The sequence below is a fragment of the Zea mays genome, chromosome 4, assembly GCF_902167145.1.
Source record: "Zea mays cultivar B73 chromosome 4, Zm-B73-REFERENCE-NAM-5.0, whole genome shotgun sequence".
Lineage (NCBI taxonomy): Eukaryota > Viridiplantae > Streptophyta > Magnoliopsida > Poales > Poaceae > Zea > Zea mays.
Genome location: NC_050099.1, coordinates 225,663,204 through 225,679,389, shown reverse-complemented (window position 1 = coordinate 225,679,389; position 16,186 = coordinate 225,663,204). Strand labels below are relative to the sequence as shown.

General features: G+C 56.9%; 1 protein-coding gene across 1 annotated transcript; it reads left to right on the top strand.

The window, feature by feature from the left end:
* Nucleotides 1-12,675: 12,675 nt before the first annotated feature.
* LOC100272365 (uncharacterized) lies at nt 12,676-14,000 on the top strand. The gene is given in 2 exon segments (NM_001146848.1): nt 12,676-13,621; nt 13,701-14,000. Coding segments are annotated over 2 exon segments (834 nt in total). The 5' UTR covers nt 12,676-12,864; the 3' UTR covers nt 13,778-14,000.
* The last annotated feature ends 2,186 nt before the right edge of the window (nt 14,001-16,186 follow it).

The following is a 16,186-nucleotide window of genomic DNA, read 5'->3' as shown; positions in this document are numbered from 1 at the left end:
ACCGCGTGGTAGGTTCCTCGAAACCCGACCACCTCGAACGTCAAAGTCTCCCTTCGGAAGTTGGAGGGCGTTCCGAAGCAGACGGGAAGGTCGAGTCGTCCGAGGGGCTGGACGCGCTTCCCGGGAATGATCCCGTGGAAGGGCGCAGCGCCTACTCGGACGGAGGACAGATCGACGCGCAGGAGCCTGAGGGTCTCGGCGTAGATGATGTTGAGGCAGCTGCCCCCATCCATCAGGACCTTGGTGAGCCTGACGTCGCCGACGATGGGGTCGACGACGAGCGGGTATTTCCCCGGGCTCGGCACGTGGTCGAGGTGGTCAGCTTGGTCGAAGGTGATGGGCTTGTCGGACCAGTCTAGGTAGACTGGCGCCGCCACCTTCACCGAGCAGACCTCCCGGCGCTCTTGCTTGCGATGCCGAGCCGAGGCATTCGCCACATGCCCACCGTAGATCATGAAGCAGTCGTGGACCTCGGGGAACTCTCCTGCTTGGTGATCTTCCTTGTTGTCGTCATCGCGGGCCCTGCCACCCTCTGCGGGTGGCCCGGCCCTGTGGAAGTGGCGCCGAAGCACGACTCACTCCTCGAGGGTGTGCTTGACGGGCCCCTGATGATAGGGGCACGGCTCCTTGAGCATCTTGTCGAAGAGGTTAGCACCTCCGGGGGGCTTCCGAGGGTTCTTGTACTCGGCGGCGGCGACAAGGTCCGCGTCGGCGGCGTCGCGTTTCGCCTGCGACTTCTTCTTGCCTTTCTTCTTGGCGCCGCGCGGAGTTGACGCCTCGGGAGCATCTTCTGATGGGCGGCCCTGGGGCTGCTTGTCCTTTCGGAAGATAGCCTCGACCGCCTCCTGGCCAGAGGCGAACTTGGTGGCGATGTCCATCAGCTCGCTCGCCCTGGTGGGGGTCTTGCGACCCAACTTACTCACCAGGTCGCGGCAGGTGGTGCCGGCAAGGAACGCGCCGATGACATCCGAGTCGGTGATGTTGGGCAGCTCGGTGCGCTGCTTCGAGAATCGTCGGATGTAGTCCCGGAGAGACTCTCCCGGCTGCTGCCGGCAGCTTCGGAGGTCCCAGGAATTCCCGGGGCGCATGTACGTGCCCTGGAAATTGCCGGCGAAGGCTTGGACCAAGTCATCCCAGTTGGAGATCTGCCCCGGAGGCAGATGCTCCAACCAGGCGCGAGCAGTGTCGGAGAGGAACAGGGGGAGGTTGCGGATGATGAGGTTGTCGTCGTCCGTTCCACCCAGTTGGCAGGCCAGGCGGTAGTCCACGAGCCACAGTTCTGGTCTCGTTTCCCCCGAGTACTTTGTGATAGTAGTCGGGGGTCGGAACCGGGTCGGGAACGGCGCCCGTCGGATGGCCCGATTGAAGGCCTGCGGACCGGGTGGTTCGGGCGAGGGACTCCGATCCTCCCCGCTGTCGTAGCGTCCCCCACGCCTGGGGTGGTAGCCTCGGCGCACCCTTTCGTCGAGGTGGGCCCGACGGTCGCGACGATGGTGCTCGTTGCCGAGGTGGCCCGGGGCCGCAGGCGCGGTGTTACGCGTGCGCCCGGTGTAGACCGAGGCTTCCCGCATGAATCGGGAAGTCGCGGCATGAGGTTCCGAGGGGTATCCCTGCCTTCGGGAGGCAGAGCTTTCGGCCCGTCGGACCGCAGTGCCTTCCAGGAGATTCTTGAGCTCTCCCTGGATTCGCCGACCCTCGGTGGTTGATGGCTCCGGCATCGCGCGGAGGAGCATCGCTGCGGCTGCCAGGTTCTGACCGACCCCACTGGATGCGGGTGGCGGCCCGACCCTGACGTCGTTGGCGACGCGGTGCTGGAAACCCTGGGGTAGGTGACGTATTTCTCCGGCCGGGGTTGGCCCGCCCATACCTGCCCGACGTCCCGGCGGATCGGCTCAAGCGCTCCTGCTCCCTTGTTGAGCCTGGCCTGCGCCCCGCGGACTTGCTCGAGCTGTGGGTCGTGACCCCCCGCCGGAACGGGGACCACAGCTAGCTCCCGCGGGATGTCAGCGCGAGGCACCAGCCTAGGGAGATCACCGTCCTCTGGCATGCCGAGATGGTTGCCTTCGGAGGGATCCCCTAGCTCGACGTGGAAACATTCGCGGCTTGGGCCGCAGTCCTCGTCGTCGAGGCTGCGGCTACCGTCGGAACAGTCGGAGAGGCAGTAGTCACATGCGGTCATAAAGTCCTGCATGGCACTGGGATTGCCAAATCCAGAGAAATCCCAACAGATGCTGGGATCGTCATCTTCCTCGGACCTAGAGGGCACGTAGGTCAAGACGTCCGTCAATCGGTCCCAAGGCGACCGCATACGAAACCCCAGAGGGGTTGCACTCGCCTCAACGAGAGCGCCCGCCAAAGCGAGGTCGCTAGGCGGTTTGAGGCTGAGTCGAAATGACGTAGGATGGGAATCGGTCGGTATCTTTTGGTCGACGAGCAGCGACATAGTCACGTCGGGGACTGATTGCACCGTCGTCTCAGGTACGAGGGCGACGTTCTGCAAGCTCTCTGCGAGCGCGCTGGCGTCGTCCACTTGCTCGGGATTGGCGTGTCGCGGGGGGACGACGCTCGCCTTCGTCTCAAACGCGAGGTCGACGCCCGATGCGCCCCCCGTTGGGGCGCTGGGGACATCGATTCGCTCGACAGCCGACGAAGCGCGGCCTCCCGCTTGGCCTTGGTTGCCCCGCCTCCTCCTCCGTTGGCGGGGGAGAGGACGGGGCGAGCTCGAATGTTGTTCTTCCACCACGCGGGGAAGATGTCGTTGATTCCGCCGCCGGCGGACGGGTTGTCGGCCGCCATTGTCGTTGTCGCGCGGCGGTGGAAGGAGTATCATGTCGTAGCTGCCGTCGAAGGACATGAACTCAAGACTCCCGAAACGGAGCACCGTCCCGGGCCGGAGAGGTTGTTGGAGACTGCCCATCTGGAGCCTGACGGGAAGCTGTTCGTCAACACGCAGCAGGCCCCTACCTGGCGCGCCAACTGTCGGCGTTTTGAGACCGGGGGTCCCTAAGCCGACGAGTGAGTGTGCCGCGTGCCCCAGCCCAGATGGGTCGAGCGTGTGGGCGAGCGTGAAGTTGGGAAGCGAGGTGGCCGGAGACGAGTGTGAAAGAGGTGGAAATCCCGCGGCCTTCGTGTTCGTCCCGCGCCCAGGTCGGGTGCGCTTGCAGTAGGGGGTTACAAGCGTCCACGCGGGTGAGGGAAGCGAGTGGCCCCAAGAGAGCGCATGTCTCGTCCTCGTCCCCGCGCGGCCAACCTTCTCTAAGAAGGCCCTGGTCCTTCCTTTTATAGGCGTAAGGAGAGGATCCAGGTGTACAATGGGGGTGTAGCAGAGTGCTACGTGTCTAGCGGGGGAGAGCTAGTGCCCTAAGTACATGCCAATGTGGCAGCCGGAGAGATCTTGGCACCAACTGGTGTGGTGTCGTGGCTGTCGGAGGAGCGGCGGAGCCTGGCGGAGGGACAGCTGTCGGAGCGGTTGAGTCCTTACTGACGTCCTCCTGCTTCCGTAAGAGAGCTGAGAGCCGCCGTCGTCACAGAGCTTGCGGGGCGCCATCATTGCCTATCTGGCAAAGCTAGCCAGATGGGACATCAGTCTTGTTCTCTGCGGCCCGAGTCGGCTCGGGGTAGAGTGATGATGGCGCTTCCTGCTGACGTGGCTGGCCTGCGCCCTAGGTTGGGCGTCGTGGAGGCTCCTCTGAAGCCGGGGTCGAGTCTGTCTTCCGTGGCCGAGGCCGAGTCCGAGCCCCTGGGTCGGGCGAGGCGGAGGTCGTTCGGTAGAGGCCAGGGCGGAGTCCGAGCCCTGGGGTCGGGTGAAACAGAGTTCGTCGTCTTCCGGGGCTTGGCCCGAGTCCGAGCCCTGGGTCGGGCGGAGCGGAGTTTGCCATCTTCCGGGGCTTAGCCCGAGTCCGAGCCCTGGGTCGGGCGGAGCGGAGCTTCCTATGGTGCCTTTGGCAGGGCCTGACTGCCTGTCAGTCTCACTCTGTCAAGTGGCACTGCAGTCGGAGTGGCGCAGGCGGCGCTGTCCTTCTGTCAGACCGATCAGTGGAGCGGCGAAGTGACGGCGGTCACTTCGGCTCTGCCGGGGGGCACGCGTCAGGATAAAGGTGTCAGGCCACCTTTGCGTTAAATGCTCCTGCGACTCGGTCGGTCGGCGCGGCGATTTAGTCAGGGTTGCTTCTTAGCGAAGGCAGGGCCTCGGGCGAGCCGGAGATGTGTCCGCCGTTGGAGGGGGGCCTCGGGCGAGACGGAAATCCCTCGGGGTCGGCTGCCCTTGTCCGAGGCTAGGCTCGGGCGAGGCGTGATCGAGTCGCTCGTATGGACTGATCCCTGACTTAATCGTACCCATCAGGCCTCTGCAGCTTTATGCTGATGGGGGTTACCAGCTGAGAATTAGGCGTCTTGAGGGTACCCCTAATTATGGTCCCCGACAGTAGCACATAGCGTAGGTGCTTCCCGAGGGGCGAGATGAAGAGCAGGCCTGCGCCGGCTCCTGTCTTCATCAGCGACCCGTCGAAGAACATGGTCCAGAGCTCCGGCTGGATCAGAGCTGTTGGGAGCTGGGTGTCGACCCATTCAGCCATGAAGTCCGCCAAGACCTAGGACTTGATGGCCTTCCTAGGGGCGAACGAGATTGTTTCACCCATGATTTCCACCGCCCACTTTGCGACTCTACCCGAGGCCTCTCGGCACTGGATGATCTCCCCCAGGGGGAAGGATGACACCACAGTTACCGGATGAGACTCGAAGTAGTGTCGCAGCTTCCGCCGCGTCAGGATCACCGCGTACAGCAGCTTCTGAACTTGTGGGTAGCAGATCTTGGTTTCGGACAGTACCTCGCTGATGAAGTAGACTGGCCTCTGAACGGGCAATGCATGCCCCTCTTCCTGCCTCTCGACCACAATCACGGCGCTAACCACCTGAGTGGTCGCGGTGATGTAGACCAAGAGGGCTTCTCCGGCAGCCGGGGGCACCAAGATAGGCGCATTCGTGAGGAGCGCCTTCAGGTTCCCGAGGGCTTCCTCGGCCTCAGGGGTCCAAGTGAAGCACTCGGCCTTCCTTAAGAGGCAGTACAGAGGCAGACCTCTTTCGCCGAGGCGTGAGATGAAGCGGCTCAGAGCCGCGAGACATCCCATGACCCTCTGTATGCCCTTCAAGTCCTTGATGGGTCCCATGCTGGTGATGGCTGCGATCTTCTCCGGGTTGGCTTCGATGCCCCGCTCGGAGACGATGAACCCCAAGAGCATCCCTCGGGGTACCCCGAAGACACACTTTTCGGGATTGAGCTTCACGCCTTTCGCCTTGAGACATCGGAATGTTACTTCAAGGTCGGAAAGGAGGTCAGAGGCTTTCCTCGTCTTGACTACGATGTCATCGACGTAGGCCTCGACCGTCCGGCCAATGTGTTCGCCGAACACATGGTTCATGCACCGCTGATACGTCGCACCCGCATTCCTCAAGCCGAACGGCATGGTGACATAGTAGTACATGCCGAAGGGTGTGATGAAAGAAGTCGCGAGCTAGTCGGACTCTTTCATCCTGATTTGGTGATACCCTGAGTAGGCATCTAGGAAAGATAGGGTTTCGCACCCAGTAGTGGAATCCACGATCTGATCGATGCGAGGCAGAGGGTAGGGAACCTTCAGACATGCTTTGTTTAGACCAGTATAGTCTACACACATCCGCCATTTCCCTCATTTCTTACTCACAAGCACAGGATTGGCAAGCCATTCGGGATGGAATACCTCTTTGATGAACCCTGCCGCCATTAGCTTGTGGATCGCCTCGCCTATGGCTCTGCGCTTCTCTTCGTCGAATCGGCGCAGAGCCTGCTTGACGGGTCGGGCTCCGGCTCGGATATCTAGCGAGTGCTCGGCGACATCCCTCGGTATGCTGGGCATGTCCGAGAGACTCCACGCGAAAACGTCGGCGTTTGCGCGGAGAAAGTCGACGAGCACTGCTTCCTATTTGGGATCGAGCTCGGAGCCGATCCGGATCTGCTTAGAGGCGTCGCCGCTGGGGTCGAGGGGGATGGACTTAACCGTCTCCACTGGCTCGAAGTTGCCGGCATGACGCTTCATGTCTGGCACCTCCTTAGAGAGGCTCTCCAGGTCGGCGATGAGGGCCTCGGACTCGGCGAGGGCCTCGGCGTACTCCACGCACTCCACGTCGCATTCGAACGCGTGTTTGTACGTGGGGCTGATGGTGATGACCCCGTTGGGGCCCGGCATCTTGAGCTCGAGGTAGGTGTAGTTGGGGATGGCCATGCACTTCGCGTAGCATGGCCTTCCTAGTACCGCGTGGTAGGTTCCTCGGAACCCGACCACCTCGAACGTCAGGGTCTCCCTTCGGAAGTTGGAGGGTGTTCCGAAGCAGACGGGAAGGTCGAGTTGTCCGAGGGGCTGGACGCGCTTCCTGGGGATGATCCTGTGGAAAGGCGCAGCGCCTGCCCGGACCGAGGACAGATCGACACGCAGGAGCCCGAGGGTCTCGGCGTAGATGATGTTGAGGCTGCTGCCCCCGTCCATGAGGACCTTGGTGAGCCTGACGTCGCCGATGACGGGGTCGACGACGAGCGGGTATTTCCCTGGGCTCGGCACGTGGTCGGGGTGGTCGGCTTGGTCGAAGGTGATGGGCTTGTCGGACCAGTCTAGGTAGACTGGCGCCGCCACCTTCACCGAACAGACCTCCCGGCGCTCTTGCTTGCGGTGCCGAGCCGAGGGGTTCGCCGCTTGCCCACCGTAGATCATGAAGCAGTCGCGGACCTCGGGGAACTCTCCTGCCTGGTGATCTTCCTTCTTGTCGTCGTCGCGGGCCCTGCCACCCTCTACGGGTGGCTCGGCCCTGTGGAAGTGGCGCCGAAGCATGACACACTCCTCAAGGGTGTGCTTGACGGGCCCCTGGTGGTAGGGTCACGGCTCCTTGAGAATCTTGTCGAAGAGGTTGGCACCTCCGGGGGGTTTCCGAGGGTTCTTGTACTCGGTGGCAGCGACAAGGTCCGCGTCGGCGGCGTCGCGTTTTGCTTGCGACTTCTTCTTGCCCTTCTTCTTGGCGCCGCGCTGAGTTGACGCCTCGGGGGCATCTTCCGGTGGGCGGCCCTGGGGCTTCTTGTCCTTCTGGAAGATAGCCTCGACCGCCTCCTGGCCAGAGGCGAACTTGGTGGCGATGTCCATCAGCTCGCTCGCCCTGGTGGGGGTCTTGCGACCCAGCTTGCTCACCAGGTCGCGGCAGGTGGTGCCGGCGAGGAACGCGCCGATGACATCCGAGTCGGTGATGTTGGGCAGCTCGGTGCGCTGCTTCGAGAATTGCCGGATGTAGTCCCGAAGAGACTCTCCCGGCTGTTGTCGGCAGCTCTGGATGTCCCAGGAGTTTCCAGGGCGCACGTACGTGCCCTGGAAATTGCCGGGGAAGGCTTGGACCAGGTCGTCCCAGTTGGAGATCTGCCCCGGAGGCAGGTGCTCCAACCAGGCGCGAGCGGTGTCGAAGAGGAACAGGGGGAGGTTGCGGATGATGAGGTTGTCATCGTCCGTTCCACCCAGTTGGCAGGCCAGCCAGTAGTCCGCGAGCCACAGCTCCGGTCTCGTCTCCCCCGAGTACTTTGTGATAGTAGTCGGGGGTCGGAACCGGGTCGGGAACGGCGCCCGTCGTATGGCCCGGCTGAAGGCCTGCGGACCGGGTGGTTCGGGCGAGGGACTCCGATCCTCCCCGCTGTCGTAGCGTCCTCCACGCCTGGGGTGGTAGCCTCGGCGCACCCTCTCATCGAGGTGGGCCCGACGGTCGCGGTGATGGTGCTCGTTGCCGAGGCGTCCCGGGGCCGCAGGCGCTGTGTTGCGCATGCGCCCGGTGTGGACCGAGGCTTCCCGCATGAATCGGGAAGTCGCGGCATGATGCTCCGAGGGGTACCCCTGCCTTCGGGAGGCAGAGCTCTTGGCCCGTTGGACCGCGGCGCCTTCCAGGAGATTCTTGAGCTCTCCCTGGATTCGCCGCCCCTCGGTGGTTGATGGCTCTGGCATCGCACGGAGAAGCATTGCTGCTGCAACCAGGTTCTGGCCAACCCCACTGGATGCGGGTGGCGGCCTGACCCTGACATCGTCGGCGATGCGGTGCTGGAAGCCCTGGGGTAGATGACGCATTTCTCCGGTCGGAGGTTGGCCCGCGCATGCCTGCCCGACGTCCTGGCGGATTGGCTCAAGCGCTCCTGCTCCCTCGTCGAGCCTGGCCTGCACCCCGCGGATTTGCTCGAGCTGTGGGTCATGGCCCCCCGCCTGAACGGGGACCACAGCTAGCTCTCGTGGGATGTCAACGCTAGGCACCGGCCTAGGGAGATCACCGTCCTCCGGCATGCCGAGATGGTTGCCTTCGGAGGGACCCCCTAGATCGACGTGGAAACATTTGCGGCTTGGGCTGCAGTCCTCATCGCCGAGGCTGCGGCTGCCGTCAGAACAGTCGGAAAGGCAGTAGTAGCATGCAGTCATGAAGTCCCACATGGCACTGGGGTCGCCAAGTCCAGAGAAATCCCAACAGAAGTCAGGCTCGCCATCTTCCTCGGACCCCGAGGGCCCGTAGGTCGAGACGTCCGTCAGCCGGTCCCAGGGTGACCGCACACGAAACCCCAAAGGGTTTGGACTCGCCTCTACGAGAGCGTCCGCCAAAGCGAAGCCGCTTGGCGGGTCGAGGCTAAATCCGAAAGGCGTGAGATGGGAATCGTTCGGTACCTCTTGGTCGACGGGCGGTGATGAAGTCACGTCGGGGACTGACTGCACCGTCGTCTCAGGTACGAGGGTGACGTCCAGCAAGCCTTTCGCGAGCGTGCCGGCGTCGTCCGTTTGCTTGGGATTGGCGTGTCGCGGGGAGACGGCGCTCGTCTTCATCTCAAACGCGAGGTCGATGCCCGACGCGCCCCCCGTTGGGGCGCTGGCGCCATCGACTCGCTCGACAGCCGACGAGGCGCTGCCTCCTGCTTGGCCTTGGTTGCCCCGCCTCCTCCTCCATCGGCGGGGGAGAGGACGGGGTGAGCTCGAATGTTGTTCTTCCACCACGCGGGGAAGACGTCGTCGATTCCGCCGCCGGCGGGCGGGCTGTCGGCCGCCATTGTCACTGTCGCACGGCGGTGGAAGGAGTATCATGTCATAGCTGCCGTCGAGAGACATGAACTCGAGACTCTCGAAACGGAGCACCGTCCCGGGCTGGAAAGGTTGCTGGAGACTGCCCATCTGGAGCTTGACGGGAAGCTGTTCGTCAACACGCAGTAGGCCCCTACCTGGCACGCCAACTGTCGGCGTTTCGAGACCGGGGGGTCCCTGAGCCGACGAGTGAAATGTCGTTGCGTGCCCCAGCCCAGATGGGTCGGCACGAGGCCGAGCGCGAAGGGGGGAGAAAGGTGGCCGGAGACTGGCGTGAGAGAGGTGGAAATCCCGCGGCCTTCGTGTTCGTCCCGCGCCCAGGTCGGGTGCGCTTGCAGTAGGGGGTTACAATCGTCCACGCGGGTGAGGGAGCGAGCGGCCTTACGCGAGCGCCTGTCTCGTCCTCATCCCCGCGCGGCCAACCCCCTGAAAGAGGGCCCTGGTCCTTCCTTTTATAGGCGTAAGGAGAGGATCCAGGTGTACAATGGGGGTGTAGCAGAGTGCTACGTGTCTAGCGGAGGGGAGCTAGCGCCCTAAGTACATGCCATCGTGGCAGCTGGAGAGGTTTTGGCACCCGGTTCGTGTGGTGTCATGGCCGTCGGAGGAGCGCTGGAGCCTGGTGGAGGGACAGCTGTCGGGGCTGTCGAGTCCTTGCTGACGTCCTCTTGCTTCCGTAAGGGGGCTGAGAGCCGCCGTCGTCAGGGAGCGTGCGGGGCGCCATCATTGCCTATCTGGTGGAGCGAGCCAGATGGGACGCCGGTCTCGTTTCCCGTAGCCTGAGTCAGCTCGGGGTAGGGTGATGATGGCGCCTCCTGTCGACGTGGTCGGTTCGCGCCCTAGGTTGGGCGATGTGGAGGCTCCTCCGAGGTCGAGGTCGAGTCTGTCTTCCGTGGCCGAGGTCGAGTCCGAGCCCCTGGGTCGGGCGAGGCGGAGACCGTCGGCTGAGGTCAGGGCGGAGTCCGAGCCCTGGGGTCGGGCGAAGCGGAGTTCGTCGTCTTCCGGGGCTGAGCCCAAGTCTGAGCCCTGGGTCGGGCGGAGCGGAGTTCGTCGTCTTCCGGGGCTGAGCCCAAGTCCGAGCCCTGGGTCGGGCGGAGCGGAGTTCGCCGTCTTCCGGGGCTTAGCCCGAATCCGAGCCCTGGGTCGGGCGGAGCGGAGTTCGCCGTCTTCCGGGGCTTAGCCCGAGTCCGAGCCCTGGGTCGGGCGGAGCGGAGTTCGCTGTCTTCCGGGGCTTAGCCCGAGTCCGAGCCCTGGGTCGGGCGGAGCGGAGTTCGCCGTCTTCCGGGGCTTAGCCCGAGTCCGAGCCCTGGGTCGGGCGGAGCGGAGTTCGTCGTCTTCCGGGGCTTAGCCTGAATCCGAGCCCTGGGTCGGGCGAAGCGGAGCTTCTTATGGTGCCTGCGGCCGGGCCTGACTGCCTGTCAGCCTCAATCTGTCAAGTGGCACCGCAGTCGGAGCGGCGCAGGCGGCGCTGTCTTTCTGTCAGGCCGGTCAGTGGAGCGGCGAAGTGACGGCGGTCACTTCGGCTCTGTCGACTGAAGGGCGCGCGTCAGGATAGAGGTGTCAGGCCACCTTTGCATTAAATGCTCCTGCGATTTGGTCGGTCGGTGCGGCGATTTGGTCAGGGTTGCTTCTTGGCGAAGACAGGGCCTCGGGCGAGCCGGGAATATGTTCGTCGCTGGAGGGGGGCCTCGGGCGAGACGGAGATCCTCCGGGGTCGGCTGCCCTTGTCCGAGGCTAGGCTCGGGCGAGGCGTGATCGTGTCCCTCGAATGGACCGATCCCTGACTTAATCGCACCCATCAGGCCTTTGCAGCTTTATGCTGATGGGGGTTACCAGCTGAGAATTAGGAGTCTTGAGGGTACCCCTAATTATGGTCCCCGACAAAACTCAGCTCACTTAAAGAGACTTGTTCACTAATATATATGGTATTTAAACTTGCTATAATAATTTCAGCCTAAAACCACCTAGAACAGGCACCACACAGCTCCAAAGTTGAGCCAAACACTGGAATTCAGCCCTAGTTACTATTCACTGTTTGAAAACCTCCAAGAGCTTAACAGCCCATCTTCTAGCACCCTTTACTCCACTTTTTATGTAGCACCAAGCCAATCTCTCTTAAGCAAACTTGTGCACTGATAGATGCTCTTCCACTTTGATACAAACAGCATGGCTCAATACTCCATAGATCAAACACAAAGGAACTCCCAAAGTTGTAAAAAAAACTCACAATTCTGGGAGCTGCATTTGTACTAAGCCTGGAATCCAGATTAAAACATTGCATCTTTAGACCACTTTTACTACCCGTTCCAAATGATTTTAAGGGTATGTACCTTAAGCAAACTTATACACCAACATGTGGTCTTCCACATTGTTAAAAATACCCTTAGTCCAGAACTGTATGGATTAGCCACTAACAGGCCTCCAAAGTTGCTTCACACTGCAAAAACTGGAGTTCTGATTCCACTCAGAATTTCAGGATTAAACATTCCACTTTGGAGCAAAGTTTAAAAATAGTTTCATATGGTTTTACGGATGAGTAACTTAATCAAATTGGTACACCAAATATATCTCTACAGCTTTGCTACAATGATCATCTTCAAACTGTCCATATACTAAAAGTTATAAAGTTCCAAATACAGCTAATTAGCAATATTTTCAGAATTCCAAACCCTAGATCAAAACTTAGTTTTGAGTTTTTCTCCACTTTTCCTATAAGACTTGGAAATCTCTACACATGAAAGATGTGGGGTTTGGAAAACTCTATAAATCTGGTATTTTGACTTGACAAAATATTGCCAAATCACAAAATATACTCTTGGGGTCTGTTGGGGTCAAAATGGAGTTTTTTTTTACAATTAAGTTTTCTATTCTCTACTAATCACCCCATCACAATTAGAGTTTTATTGGTCCTAATGAATGAATACTAGATGTATTATAACACCAAGATGCCAATGCATATGATGCCATGCCGGATTTTAGTTCTGGTAACATTAGGGGTGTTACACCAGCCTTCAAGGTTACAACCAATTGTCACTGCAAAATTCTAGAGGCAATTTAATTTTTATTAACAACACAACACGTGGCCATACATAAGTTCTTGTTGTACTATATTTTCTGTTGCAACGCACGAGTATTTAGCTAGTAATATATGAATCTAGTAGTGATCAAGAGCACAAATCGACAATAAAAATCATAAGCTAGCGTTGCATAGTAGCTAGCACGTTGGGCAGCTCTCTCTCTCTTAGTTTTCCTTTCACAACGTAGTCTACAATTCAAATTGGTGCACCGCAGGCAACAAGGTACGGTAAAGGCGAGATTGATCTCCGTGTCCATCATCGTCTCCTGTTTGTATAGTGAAGTTTAAAATAAGGAGTAAGATAAATAGTCCGCTCGAGATAGTTTTAGAGCCGGCCAACCTTGGTACCAAGAGGAAAGAAGCTCACCCTTGCACGGACATCTGTCTTAGACCGGTTTGCTTTACATAGGAGTGGTGGTGGTGAGCGCCCTATTTCCAGGGAACAGGAGGGTCTCCGTCTTTTTTTTTTCCTTTATTCACCGGCAACACGTAGAAACAGGAGGAGACCCTCCTCCCCCTCTCCGGCGCGCGACGCTCGCCGCCGCGCCTCCCCTCCCCTCCTCCGAACGACGTGGCTGCCGTGCGCCCGACCGGCCGGTGACGGACACGGCAGCTGCTACGAGAGGAGGAGGATATATACTAGTATATAGCTAGAGCAATTATTAGCTGGTCGTAAGCATGAATCGACGATTGGACATGATAGACAACATCGACGGCCGTCGGGTAACCAAGAACAAGGCGCGCATCCAAGTTGGCGACTCCTCTTCGTCGGACGAAAGCGACAGGGAGAAGGAGGAAGATGAAGAAGAAGCACATGAGGAAGTGGCCAAGGCGCCCCCGCTGGGTTGGAATCATCACAATCACCACGAAGCGGCCGGCGGCATTGGCAGCAACAGCAACAGGAGGCGGCTTCTGTCGAAGCAGCTGTCCATGAAGGAGACCACCAGGGAGATCAAATGGGAGAAGCGCCGGCGGCAGATACTGCGGCGCAGCAGCCTGGTGGTGTCGTTAAACGACGACGGAGGAGGAGGATGCTGCGGCAGCATGAAGAGCGCCGCCGAGGAACCGGAACGGCACTGTCATCATCACGTTACGAGGTCTTCGTCGGAGCGCGTAATGAGGTGCCTGACCGACGAGGACCTGGACGAGCTGCGGGGCTCCTTCGAGCTCGGGTTCGGGTTCGACGAGGAGTCCGGCGGCGCCCACCTCCGCGACACGCTCCCCGCCCTCGACTTCTACTTCGCCGTGAACCGTCAGCTGTCCGACCCCGCCAAGCTGCGGACGCTGTCGTCGGCGGCGAGCCTCACGTCCACGCCGTCGGCCGTGTCCTCGTCGTCCACGCTCCCCGACGTCCCGAACGACCCACGCAGCCCCAAGGTCGGCGCAACCGCCGCGTCTGGCGGCGGCGCCGACGCATGGAAGATTTTTACGCCAGGTATATACTGTACACACGTACGTAACGTACGTACGTACTCGGATTCTGACGGACACGCATCTCTTGCTTGCCGCTGCAGGTGACAACCCTCAGCTTGTGAAGACGAGGCTGAGGCACTGGGCGCAGGTGGTGGCTTGCTCCATCAAGCACGGCTGATAAGACGACGCGCGGACGGACGATGTCCTGTGTAGTCGAGAGCAATATGTTATATAGGTGGGTGGCCAAATTAAAATGTGAAACTCTTGATGAATGAATTAATAACCAGCAACCACCAAGAATGATCGATGTCTAAACACGCGTGGTCGCCGTTGTCGTCTGTCATTCCTCGTGTACAGAAGAAGCTTAGTGCCTAACACATGAATTAACGGTACACTGAATCTATCACATGTCTCGCCTATATATGTTCCTGTTGGCCGTCCATCGACTTGGACATTTTGGAACCCACAAACCACACAGAGCAATACTGAAAAAAATGTGGGTTTACAGAGATGACATGGCGTCCAATATATTTGCAGATGCCGAAATGTTCAGATCGTGCGCTTCACATGCAGTCCAGACAGCACAGGTTTGGCAATCCACACCGAATAATTAATGTAAATATACAAATGTAGAGGTAATATATACAAAACTGCTCTATCCTTTCAACAAATGACAAGATTACCGGATGCAGTAGTGTGACTAGTAACCATGAACCATGTACTTCTCAAATGTCCCCGTAGCTACAAGTTTTCTTGTTCAATTAGTTTTCTAAAATATTGCAGACTGGTTTGTTAAGTTAGAGTTCTAGAGGGATATACAGATTGATTTGTAAAGTTAGAGTCCTAGATGGATACATATGACTTATATATGACCTATATAAAGGTCCTTAGATCATGAATAAAGATTCAAGCAGGCAATTATCGTACCAAGCTTTGCCAAAACAACGCGAACTGTTCATCCAATGATGTGGCATTTTTTTTGGATATATAATTAGTTTATCATCTACGTGGCTACACCTTCAAGTTACATAAAATGCATCATGACAAGCTTGCAGGACAAAGGGGGGGGGGGGGGTCATTTGGCTCATGGGGGTGGCTGAACGACAATGAGGTTGGTCAGCTAGCCACATACAATCAATCAAATAATAGATATGGTAATATTACATAAAAGATGGGAACAAACCAAACATTAGTATCCTACATGTCGCTACAAGGTCGTAGGTTTGAGAACTACTTAAATCGGAGCTACGGTTGAAATGATATGGTTTACGTGATTAGACAATTAAAACTAGGTCTTATGTTGATTTTATAAATCATGAGAAAATATATTAAAGAAATAACCAACTCAACTTTGATATGTTACATTTTGGTTAGAGATCATCTTTTAGTCAAATTATAATTATAGATATATTACTTTGATTAGAAAGATTACTCTACTATATATAGGTTAAATAAATATCTAATTATAAAAGTATGTGATATGCAAAATAATGTTTGCCGCTGCGTAGACAATTTTATTATGAAACTGTCGCAATTTGAATCGACTAAAACGGAGTTATAACGAGCAATATAGTGAATAAATAAGGTTTACATCATTTTTATAATTAAAATGAAGCTCTACGGACTTATTTGCAAAATCTAGGGACTCGTTTGTGATTAGTTTTCATAGAGAAAGGATGGCTGGTTGATTTGGGAAAACCCGAGGGTCTCTTCAGCCATGTACAACTACGTAACCTATCTGATGGGTTGCCTAAATCCATCTATCCCAACCTAAAAGCAAAGTAAACCTTGTTTGGTCTACCCACCCCATGTACCCCCAACTATCTTAACTATAGGTCCCCAACTCAGATGGCAACTCCAAGAATGAAGACCGAAGATGATCAACCTCATCAAACATTGTCAAGGAAGATAAAAGTCAAACATATCATTAGATGAGTCAAGATCCACCATTCCTGATGGAGTCTTTCCTTGTCCTAACCATCTCTTACCCCAACCTTCTCGAATTCAACCTAATAACTAAATATATTATACCCATGTTCTCCTAATTATCTACTAATTAGTATTAAAGATAAAAAGGAACAAACACAAACCATCTATATCCCTCTTCCTACTAATCCGGAGGACGAGATTATTTTTAGGGGTAGAATTTGTAACGCCTCAAAATCATAATTTTGGGATCTAGGAAAATTCACCAAAATAAATAAATCAGAAGACTTCCAATTTGTTTATTAGAATGAGTTATTGCCTTCATAAGCTATATAAAAGCACTCTTTTATTTGAGTTAAAGTAACCCTTGAAAAAGATCTTATCTTAAGTTAGCTAAGTAATTAATATTCAGTATTGGATGTACTTTTTATATAATAAGTTTGTACAATGAGTAAGTGTTTGTATTCCCTAATTGAAGCATTTGGTTCTTTGTTTGTTGCACTAGTATTTGGATTTGCTAAATCAAACTCAGATTTTAAATTCAAAATAGAAATTTGAAAAGAAAATGGATAATGAAAAAGAAAAAGGAAACACTACCTGCTGCCTGGGCCAAAATCCCCCAACGACCCATTCAGCTTACGAAGCCGGCCCACTTCTCCTC